Genomic DNA, 12,032 nt, shown 5'->3' on the forward strand with positions numbered 1-12,032 from the left:
AACAACAAGGATGCCGACCCACGAGGTAACCCATAAAAAACTCAGATTTCATAGGCAGCTATTTTAATGAATGGATATTTTTAGCTTTTAATACGCGCTTTCATTAGAACAGTCCTAAGTGAATGGGTGAAGCATAACTACTACTTTCTGAGAAACAAAAAATGGTTTCTTGTGCTTTCAATCCAGAAACGAAGATCTGACAACAGTAGTCGGATCACAGAAGTTTGAAATCTCGTGGATAGAAGAATTATCTAGAATGTTTCCGTTCCAATTTTTATAGCTGAGCCAATCATATGACTGCGGTATATGTCAATGATTATTTTTTGCGGGTGGCCTTATTAAATTAAATCCACAACGCGCTGAAAGAGTTGCAGACTTCTGGCACACTTGAGTTCTTGCCAGTTTCGCCATTCAGGTGCTTGCTGAGTGTGATAAGATAGATGTTTTTTGCCCGGCCGGTAATTTTACGCCAATCTTTAAAACCATTTTTTGGCTCTTTCATACTCTTTCTCTTCCAGAGCTGAGATCATTGCATGTGTTGTTCTACATAAAGTGATCTGAGCAGGGTTGATTACTAGTGCAGAGTCTTGTTTATTTTATTGAATTTTGTATAAATTATCCTCCCAGACTGTAATAAACAATTGAAATTTGCCCCTCCCCCGTGATAATCGATGTGTGAATTGTTGCCCTGTAACCTCGCCCTTTCGCCCGTTATCAATATGGCGAATGAAATATATTGGATGCCACTTTCAAAATAAACAGTGGCTGGTATTGTAACAGTCGAATATACCACCGATGCTTGGCGGCTTTTCAAGTTCACAATTCGATCAGTCCCGTAACTCGATATGCGAAAGCTGTCAAGAAAGTCAAGAGGTTTGCTTAACGACAGAACGTTTATGTAATCTGAAAACTCTGTGGGGACGATTCAGACTTCGGCGGGAGAAACGAGTTTCTGTCGGGCAAATCACAACCCTGGTACTCGAAAAAGGTAATTTTTCATGCCCAATCAATGCATTTTGTTATTTCATTGAGCTATATTTACTCCATTCGATTTATTTTATTCGTTTTTGGTTCTAGAACGCTCGTTCCTTTTGAACAATTTTACAAGGAACGTTTGTAAACAATTGTAAGCCATTTCAACCCTTTGTGCTTATATTACAGAAGTAAACTTAAGCGTAATATAAATTTAACAGCCGTTCCCTGAAGCGAAGAAACCATTTCAATATCAGAAGACAGAAACAAAACAAAAAACCTAAGCAAGTGTACGCGAAGGCATGTGTAATATATTTTTAGCCACGCTCTAGACTGAACTATCTTGTCCCCTTAATTCACTCCGAGATGTTTTCAAAAGGATAAACCGAGGATTACGATTCCAAAAGACTTTAGGATTATATCTTCTTATCACGGTGGACTTTATGAATTTAACTCTAAATTGGCTTTAAAATATAATGATTTAAAGTTCTAATTCAGTTTGTCCAGGTCCTCAAAGTAAGCATTTAGCTCAACATCAAAACTACTAAAGTTTGTGCGGTAGCCTACGTTTGTGCATGTATTATTGAAGCCGTGTCCTATTAAGTTCTGTAATTACATTAAGCTTCTTATTTTTTGCAGCACACCCCGATTAGTTCAAGTGAAGCTTTTCCATTTTATTTTCAAAGATTTATTAGTTAGGTTAGCATTTGTTTCTTGCACGTGATGATGAACAGACTCTTGAATGTAATCGAGCGCAAGATGTCGTGACCTTCGTCTTTATTTTGCTTTTCCATATAGTCAACATGACAAAGGACTGTTCTATTTTTTCAGTAAACGTCTTGACAACTTAACCTTTAGTTTGAAAAGTTGCATTATTGACGGTCTCAAAAGTATTCATGAGTAGCCACTTCCAAAAACTCAGGGTCATCCCCGGTGAAATGTAATTTATTCGTTCTCCTTGTTTTATGGACTATGGGTTAGGTTTGGTGTTTTCTTTGTTTTTCGTCAGCTGTAAGTAATAAATCATATTACACAGAGATGAGCCAAAAATCGTGCTATTATGTATTATATTCTAGCTATTTTTATGCAACAGTTTTTTTAATGAAGAAAGCATTTTTACTGATTATGTGGAACAATAAGACTTATCGAATGAAGCTGAGGATGATATGAAGAATTATGCAGGTCAAGGAGGGTATTATCATCCAAGGTGAAAAAAACCTCCAAGATCTGCATTTAAACTCTTTATAACATATAAAAGCCAATTCAATAGTTCATTGTTTTATTATTGATTCAAAATATTTCCAAATCCTAATGTCCTCACCTCCCCACTTACTTCTTCGAAGCATTTTTCTGGTACTCAATTCCCTCACTATCACTTTTATCTTAATGACTAAAAAGGGCTAGACCTATAATCTACTGTGAAAGCTCAGGATTGAGATGACTTCATATTTTAAAAGCAGACACCTTGTATCAAGTGAACATAAGTATAAGTGAAATGTTTTCCCTTATTTTCTGTAAAACAGAGGGGATAGAGGGACGATCCAGGATTTTTCTTATGAGGGGGTTCACCACTAATGAATGGCGTAACTAACTGGTGACACTACGTGCCCAAAAAACATTTTTATGGTTTTTAACATAAATTCTTCAGCCTTGTCTCATATGATCATGTTTTATTTCAACACCAATGAACCACGTACCGTAGTTTGTTGCAAGTTGTATTAGAACGCCGCAGGTCATCTCAGGGGGGGGGGGGGATAAGTACCTCCTGTAACCTCCCCCCAGACCCAACTACCATTAAAATATACCTGTTTTTGGTAGCTAAAAAGTGTATTTTGCTTATAGTCATTAAAAATATTGTAGCCTGAGAAAACAGCCAACATTTTTCAACACCAACACTGGGTCATGTGAGAAATTTTCTTCAGCTAATGAGAAGCTCTTACATGTAATCCAGATCTGTGTAGTGACACGTCATCGGTGTGGAATTGTTGTGATCATTCCTCAGACATCATTTGACCAGGAAACCAGTGGTGGCATCACGAAATGTCAGCTGTTTTTCTCAGACTTAAAATGTATTGGTCTTTATTATCTCCGCAGCTTCTTACAGGCTCTGTAAAAATGCAGTGGGAGACTGCAAGAAGTGAATCATTCACAAGACGAGAAGTGCGTCAAGTTCGTACGATAAGTGAAGAAATGCGTCACACAAGGACTGAGCGGCATTACTCAGATAGCTCTAATGATCCGGGCGCATATGTCAATGGGTCAATCACAAATGGCACAGACTCAACACAAGAGAGATCTTATAGTAAACGAACAATTTATATGGTAAATGGAGACTCGGGTTCTGATAACATGGATGACAGATTTCCATATAAAAAGCGGGATTCTGATTCTGGTGAAACAGGTTCCTTGCAACGTACATACAGCACTGGCAGTACAGGAAGAAGATCAAGTGGTGCGTCAGTTAGTTCAACAGGCAGTGGAACAAAGATTTCCAGTTTAACAATGCCAATACGATCCTCATCCTTTTCAACTGGAAGTAAAGTTTCTAACAGAGGTGAAAGTCCAGGTAAATAAGGCCCCTTACAAACAGTTGTTGTAGAGTCAAGCCCATGGATTATATTGATAGCCCGTTGAAGAAGAGCCAGATTCTCTCAATTTTGCCACTCCCAGTGTTATATTTGCCACCTACCAATACTGAGGTTTATTAAGATTTAAACTCAACAAAGATGTCTGTTGGGGGTGGTGCTGGAGAGACTGGTGGAGCTAAGAACTGCACTTGACTGCAATAATGCATAACTGTGACAAAATTTCATTTAGCCCATTAATTAACAACCAGACAAGATAAGCCTTTTTTCATGTTTTAAAAACCTGTTCAAAGAGTACAAGCTTTATTGTTTTGCAGTTCTGGCAAGTAGTTCTTCCACAACAGCGTCTGCTCCACCAAAACCATCAACTCTTCCTCGCACATCATCATTAGTGAGGCAACGGGCACCATCAGATGGACCAAGATCAGACATCCCTGATGGGAATGGTATGCACATTAATAACAATGACAATTTATAAATAGTAATACTTTATTTTTTCTATTAACATAGTGCTATTTACAAGTATAGATCAATTTGGCACATTATAGACTCATACGTCATACATGTCTAACTACAGGGTGCGCCAAAACCTATGTCCGATTGTCCGAGACAGGTAGAAATACAGTTCGGACAAGTAAACCTTTGACATAACTTGTCTGTGGGACAAGCACATTTTTAATTAGAAAAAATGCAGAAACAGATGAAAGTTGACTTCAAATTACAGTAGAATTAAAATTTATCTTATAGTCATAAAAGCGAACCTCATGCTTGTCAAAAGAAGGTTAAATATTCCTTTAAAACTTCTCCATTCCACAGCCATTTCAATCATTTCTTTTTTGACGAGCTCCATTTGGCTTAGAAACCTGGTCTTAGTAACCAGGCCTGTTAACTTACCTGCAAAAAGGCTGATTATGTAATAATAAGCAGTAAAATATATGCCCGATTGTTTTTGAGTTTTGAGCAAAACTTTTTGGACAAGAACCCTTGGGTTTCGGACAACCAAATTTAATATAGTGCTTGTCTGAAGGACAAGTGGATAAGAAAATTTTTGGCGCACCCTGTTAACTATTGACCTTAGAATCACAATCTAGCCCACAACACGGATGTACTCCCCACCATTGCTTCTTTGTGCTGACAGTAATTCTTAGGTAGTGAAACTTACAGAGAAGGAATACATCTGTGTGTTTTGAAGTTAATGTTACCCTAATGATACTCTTAATCTCCAAGCATTGTGTTGTTAATACAATGAACACAAACATCTGTACCTTTTTGAAAATTTTCTTCATTGCTATTTTTTGTCAACTTGTGGTAAGGGGCACCGATGTTGTAAATACTTTTCCTGACGTTGATTGAAGTGAGGGTTTTGGATTTTGGAAAAGACCTATTGAATAAATTGTAGTGTAAATTAATGTTCTTGATACATGTACTCAGATCAGTAATTAAGATTCTTGTCATCTATATTTATTATGCTTTTTCAGTGACATACAACATTAAAATGAAACTTGGTGAGGTGAAGGGAAAAGGAACAGATGGAAATGTCTACATTCAATTGTTTGGATCTAAAGGAAACACTGCAAAAATACAATTAAGACAAGCAGGAGATAATAAAAATTTGTTTGAAAGCAGTCAAGAATACAAGTTTATGGTGGCCACGAGTGATGTTGGAAAGGTATTTTCGGAATTATTACAGGACTGTATACTATAATGTTCACTACAGTTGATAAAAAATATATTATACATGCTCTTACAAAGACAAAGATATAAGCCTGGTGATTTAGGTTGGGCTTCCTCACCATTAGCTTTTTAATTCTTAGAACGTCTTGTTTTGTATATGGTTATGGTGGCAAACCAATAGACTGAAATTGCAATACATCTGATAAAATAATTTTTTCATTAAAATTTAAATCAAGGTGGAGAGAATCAAGCTCAGCCATGACCACATGGAGTATGGGACAGGATTTCATGTAAAAGAAGTTGAAATTGATGTTCCATCAAATGGCAGCCATTACACATTTCCTTGCAACTGCTGGCTAGCTCAGGATGTGTCTTCTGAAATGACAGTGAAAGATTTAAATGCATCAACGTCTAAGCCAAGTAAGATCATTTTTCTGATTATTTTTCTGGTGTGTAAAAATAGGAGGAAGGAAAAGTCTGTCTTTGATTTAGTGGGCAAGTTGTGTGAGTTATAGCTTATTTTCTTTTCTGTCATTTCCAAACCATAATTTTGTTCTCTCTAAGCTGTAGAATTTATTTGTATATAACTATATATTTTTAAATCAGTGGAATTATTTCAAGTTTTGCCAGTGTTTCTGCATCACTTATTCCAGATTGCTTTAGCCTGTAAGTAGAAATCAACCTTTAAAAAAATTCTCAAAATTTCAATTTTCATCTTACATTTTTAAAATTAACTTTTATTTTAGACAAGGGGTACACTGTTTCTGTTCATCTGGGCAAGGTCCTGGATCCACACATCAAGCTATATCTTCAACTGTGTGGAGAAAACGAAGAAAGCACCAAGATAGTTCTCCGCCCCACTGGTACCGGCACAGATTCATTTCAAGAGGGAAAGACATACAAATTTTCTGTAGAGATGCCAGACATAGGAAAGGTAATCTTAAGTGAGTCCCTGTTAGGATATAATTCCAACAAGTGACATGGCCTTGAAATAGCAGAATGAGATCAATGAATTGGCAACAAATGACTGAAGTATGCTGTTGAAACTGTGACAGCTACGAAGACAAAAACAAATAAAATAGCAAAATACTGACAGAAGCTACTTCCTCCCATTGTCAATACAAAAAACAACAAGTTTTCACAAATAGCGTTGCAGCAGATATAATGAATTAACAAAAACTTATATGGTTCAGGTTGGTAAAACTTTAATAATTATGGCAATGCTGTACAGCTGTACAATTTTTCTAAATTATGATGCCAAGAATTATGGTTGTGGCCATTTATTTATATGCCCATTATCTAGTTAAAAGTCAGAGTTTTAAGGATAAAATTAATTTTTTGTGACTGTCAGGTGGAAAGAATTCGAGTTGGTCATGATAGCCATGGAAAAGGCAAAGGAATTTTCCTGGATGAGATTGAAGTTATCCCAGATGATGAGGAGCCTATGTTTTTCCCATGCTCTTGTTGGTTGGCTAAAGACTTCAGTGATGGAAAAATTGAAAGAGAAATTTATCCTAGCACAGGATCCCCACACTCATCAGGTAACTATTTTAGTTAAAGCTGCACTCAATACAGTCAAACCCCTGATTTCGGACACCTGCTCTACACAGTCACCCCATTATTAGGGACAGTTTGTCTTGTCTCTAAGGAATAAAAACCCTTACATTTTCTCTAAATTTACCCCGATCACTAAAAACAAGGAGGTCTTTGAAATCCTTTAAGGCTGAATTATGCCAAAAAGTTTTAAATTCTCAGAAGTCAAAGGGATCATTGACCTAAATTAATGACAATAGATGGATATTGGATGGTCTTCATTTTTAATAGTTTTTATTTTTATTTTTATCGAATTCTAGGAATTTTTTATTGTAAATAATAATTTATTGCTAAAGTAGTTTTTATAAATTGCATTTTTATATTTTTAGAGGGCCACAAGTTGATCAGTAATGTTTAGTTACTGTTACGTGTCACCCTCATAAAATAGAGCGGTTTTCATTTGAGTGTCGAAAAGTAATTGGTTTTGCACTTTCTACACGATGCGATTGGCTTAAAAGATTCGCGCCACCTTTTCATCCAATCAGAAGTAAAACCAAAGCCAATTGTGACGCGCTCGCATGCATTTCCCGCGCTTTGCGTCAGCCACATGTAATTACTTCGAGTTTTGATTGGTTCAATGTATTGTCTGTGTCCTATGTGATTGGCCAGAGTAATTACTTTGGTTTTGGTTTTACGACACTCAAACGAAAACCACTCTAAAGTCTCTTACTTACTTACTTACTTACTTACTTACCCCACTTAATCCAGGCTCCAGTTGATATAGACACTATCTATGGCCCTCTCAGTTTCTGTATTAACATGGTTTGAATGTAAATGAAGGATACTTGCACAGGATCCACACATACTGGTACTTCATGTACTTGATTCTACATATAAGTGGAGCCTTGCCCCCCCTGGCAGAACTTGAAACTGCTTAAACCCAAATCTTTAGCTCCAGTGTCTGGCTTCAAGGCTGTCCAGGAGTTCAGAGCTCTGAACCTGTGAAATTCAGGGTTCCCAGCATAGGATTTCTATGAGAAAGCTAAGGGGCACTTTCCATTCAACACAAATTCCAGTTTGGAATTTTGGAAATTTCGTGTGCTAAATGAAATGGTACATTTAGGTTGCACAGACTAGACCCAAGCCACTGTGCATTTGGTTATTGTTCTTCCCACGATTCGAAAGAGTGGTAGTGGGGACGACAATTTTGTCAAATGGAAAGGGACATTAATGACCAGACCGGTCAAAGAGGACCACCTGCAAAGCTGGTCCCGAATATTCTGGTCAGACCAAACCGAAATGGTCCATTTTATGACGTAACAACCAGAATTTTTGGAATTTGGGGTTGAATGGAAAGCACCCAAGATTTCTAGTTTCGCAGGAGCAAAAGTAAGGCGGCAGGAGCCACCAGGCCTTGCTACATGTAGAGCACAGCCTCAAAAGGCTTGGAAAAAAAAATGAATTCCAGCTTTTCCTTTGGACAAGCTGCTGTCACATTTTGCTTGCCAAGTGCCCCTTCTTGGTTGAGGTTATAATGATTTGGTTAGAAGATGGCTTACCTACACCCTTGCCCACTGGGCTAATGAGCTTTTAAAGTTACAAGTACAGTTAATATTAATGTACTTCCCCAGCAAGAGATTCTACTTGTCCTGAACAACTGGACAGGACATTGTTAGATCCCTGGTTAGTGAAGTTAGGCAAGTAATGTAATGTTAGCTGTTGTTTGCTAATTATTTTCTGCAAATTTATTTTCTCATGTAGACTCAGACATTACCCACACTGTGTCGGTAAGCCTTGGTGAAGTGTTAAACCCTGAAGCAACACTATACATCTATCTGATTGGACGTAAAGGAGAGACAAGCAAGGTGTTCCTGAGACCTGAGGAACCACTGGAAAGAGAGAAAACATATAAGTTCACATTGGCTCTGACTGTTGACATAGGAAGGGTGAGATAAGCACAATTCATCATATGTGGACAATGTCAAGGAAATTAACTGTAAATCTTTATGTTGGTCAGAGGCCTATTCCACTGCCATTGTTAGCTCAATTGCTTGCATCTGGTACCAGACTGTAGAGTGGTAGGTAGGATTCAATTCCTGGCCGGACCAACACTCATGGTCTTACAATTACTAAGGAGAAATAGTTGCCTTTGCTTTGTCACCTGCAAATGGTTAGATGGCGTTCTAGTTTTTTTAGATTAGGATGAAAAAACTGTGAGCGTCGCCTTGCAACACTTTCACCAACCAGTAATCTGAATCTGTGGGATGTAACAGAGCTATTAAAGTGGTAACAAATCTCTGATGTTGACCACCCCTACTGTCTATTTCGGTTCACATTCACATTAGGCTGCATTCCTAAATAATCATTTCATTTATTGTAAACTGTGCCCCAAGAGTGTTGTTAATTATCCCTGAAAAGCCCTGAGGGGATTCTTAACTCTTTCCCCGGAAATGCCTCCTAAATCGATCACTTAATGTTAAATTCTTTGATTTTTGTTCTTTAAAAATTTTATATGTTTTGTTCTTTTTCTGGTAGATTGAAAAAATCCGCCTTGGACAAGACAGCCGGGGTTATGGAAAAGGCTTGTTTGTGGACAATGTCAGAATAGCTCCAACAGATAGCGACCCCATAAATTTCCCATGTGCCTGTTGGCTAGCAGAGGACGTGTGGGACAGCAAGACAGAGAGAGAATTACTGCCTGGAAAAGCTGTCAAAAGACCGGAAAGTATGTGTTTTGGACAAACATTTACCTGTTTCATGTCCTGGCACTGCCTTGCTGAATTGCGAAATTTGTGCAGCTTTCTGCAGTACGTTTGGGGCCACGGTCCTTGTACCGCTTCAATAGCACTGGTGCCAAACGTTTTAATGCTAAAAAGTGGAATTTAAAGACGATGCACAACTTGTGCCGCTCAAAGACGTCTTACTAGGCATATCAAAATGAGAGCGATTTCGGTAAACAGAACTGAGATGAAGGCAAAAAAATGTTTAAAATTATGGTAAACTCCAATGAAAACCGTGTCTCACTATCCACTGGTACTTCTTCTATTTAAAAGTCCGTCGTTCTTCAGCGTTTTTCGAAAACCTTAAGCCTAGTGCAGGAGCAAGTGAAAAAAATCTACGTTGAGCACATAGAATTGTTGTACCAATAAATAACACTGTTGCAGTGAATATATGGCAGTAATCAGACTACCTGTGAATCCAGCGCCTACCATGTACAATTTTTATCTAAGACGCATTTTTGTGTTCTGGGACAAAAGTTGTGCCTTACAAGGACATATGTGCTTCAAGGAAGTAAAATTATTTGCAGTTTTGAGAAGTATATAATCTGGATACAGGGATATATGTTTTAATTGGCGTTGTAACAGTTCAAAAAGTATTGTTATATAATAATTTTTCAACACTGTCGAACACGGCCCCATAAGCTGTACAAGGTTTAGCTTTCACTGTGTTTTGTGGAAGGTGCTGTTGTTGTCACTAGTGAAAAGTATTTTCCCTTGTATTGTTGTAACACCTATACCATAAATAAATCTAATCTCTTTCCTTATTTTTTTGCAGATGCTGCGTATAGCTTAACATTCAAAACTGGAGATATGCCGTACGCTGGAACTGATGCTAATGTTACGCTACAGTTGTTTGGAGACAAAGGTCAAACTGAAAAGATTATGTTGCGGCAAGAATCTGGCAAAACTCTGAAAAGATTTGACCGTGGGCGTACTGATAGATTTACTGTACAAACAATGGATGTGGGCAAAGTGAGTGAATCAGTAAACTTGTATATCCCTTTTGTCAGATTATGTGGAGATCCAATCAAAAACAGGTTTATTGAATAGTCAAGGTGTTTAGTCTTTTTTGAAAGGCCAATTTTCTAACAAGTTAAACAAAATTGACTTGTAGAAAATGTGCTAGTAGAGATAAGAACATATTTTACTGACAATCATGTATTTGCATGTACCCATAATTTCAAGGTATTATCCCTGATCATGATAACATGAAGTAATTAATTAAAATGAAGATCTATGTAGTATTACATTTCCTATTAAATATTTGAATGTGGTCGTGATTATCTCACCGAGACAACAGCAAAACTCTATTATTATACCCATGCCAGCACAAAAAAAAAACAACAACAACAACAACGAAATTTCCGTGTCGTGAAAATAAACAATGAAAAGGTTATTTTCTTTCAAAAATAATTGGCCTATGGGGGATAAGAAAGACAAAGAAGCCCAATTACCTTGAATCATTTACAATAATTATAGTAGGCACGGACGTACGACTCGCATACCTCTTTACTCTCCAACTGCTGACCAGAGAATTTAACCTGGGATACTCACTGTACGTGTACATTTATATATAATATTTTTACCTTTACTAAAGTGCAACCATACTCGGGTCCTGCACCGTATACACCGAGTGTACCCACCTGTTTCTGTGATAAGCCAAACGTATCTTAAGTCAACACCTTTGTTATTATTGATCCTGTTAGGTCGAGAGAATTCGTCTGAGCCATGACAACAGTGGTCCAAATCCCGAGTGGTATCTAGAGTCCTTAAAAATAGAGATCCCTTCCCGCGATGAGAAGTATTTTTTCCCGTGTAACCGCTGGCTTACTGGGGGTGAAGAGAGGCGAGTGGAAGTGGAAGTTTATCCTGGTAAGACAGTATATTCTACTGCCTAAAATGGACGGACAATATTAAGACCTAGTATTCACGAGAAATGATATTATATGAAGAAGTCCGAAAATTATAGAAAACGATGACATGGAAGTCTACCTATAAACTGTAAAAAGAAAGAAAGGGGGAAAAAAAATAGGCCAAAAGCGCGAAACGCAATGTTAATTTAGCCGGCCGCAGTCTTAAACATCCGAGAAAGGTCAATTCAACCATTTCCAACTCTAGTTGGCAAGAACTAAGCGGCGAACCGTTAATAAAGTTATAGCCGGGGTGGGGAATTTTTGAGGTGCAAAGATATTTTCGTTAACATTCTCCTCATGTCTTCAGTTAACGTTCCCTTACATTAATATTTTCTTGCACTTCGCCAGTGCCCTCCCCATAACCTTTCAAATGGTCCATGCCTTAGGGATGTTCCTGTCACTATTTAATAACTGTGCCATTTTACGTCCGACCGGCCCCACTACTGGAAAGTGATGTGGCAACCGGAACACCACACCATTTCTCATTTTTAGAAAAATCGTAAACCGAATCGCTGAGGGCGCTATGAAGACCGATAAACCGCAGATTTTAAAAAGGAGAACAAATCGAAAAACCC

General features: G+C 37.7%; 1 protein-coding gene across 1 annotated transcript in view; it reads left to right on the forward strand.

The window, feature by feature from the left end:
• The first annotated feature begins 713 nt into the window (after positions 1-713).
• The window catches only part of LOC140928761 (lipoxygenase homology domain-containing protein 1-like), a 54,364-nt gene continuing 43,045 nt past the window's right edge, over positions 714-12,032 (forward strand). Inside the window, exons 1-11 of the mRNA XM_073378545.1 lie at positions 714-988; positions 3,067-3,538; positions 3,875-4,003; positions 5,036-5,226; positions 5,468-5,651; positions 5,978-6,165; positions 6,583-6,772; positions 8,526-8,710; positions 9,300-9,489; positions 10,320-10,516; positions 11,251-11,416. Of these exons, the coding sequence (XP_073234646.1) occupies positions 3,088-3,538; positions 3,875-4,003; positions 5,036-5,226; positions 5,468-5,651; positions 5,978-6,165; positions 6,583-6,772; positions 8,526-8,710; positions 9,300-9,489; positions 10,320-10,516; positions 11,251-11,416 (2,071 nt within the window). The 5' untranslated portion in view covers positions 714-988; positions 3,067-3,087. The remainder of the gene's footprint in view (positions 989-3,066; positions 3,539-3,874; positions 4,004-5,035; positions 5,227-5,467; positions 5,652-5,977; positions 6,166-6,582; positions 6,773-8,525; positions 8,711-9,299; positions 9,490-10,319; positions 10,517-11,250; positions 11,417-12,032) is intronic.

Source organism: Porites lutea, chromosome 2, assembly GCF_958299795.1.
Source record: "Porites lutea chromosome 2, jaPorLute2.1, whole genome shotgun sequence".
NCBI classification, from domain to species: Eukaryota; Metazoa; Cnidaria; class Anthozoa; order Scleractinia; family Poritidae; genus Porites; species Porites lutea.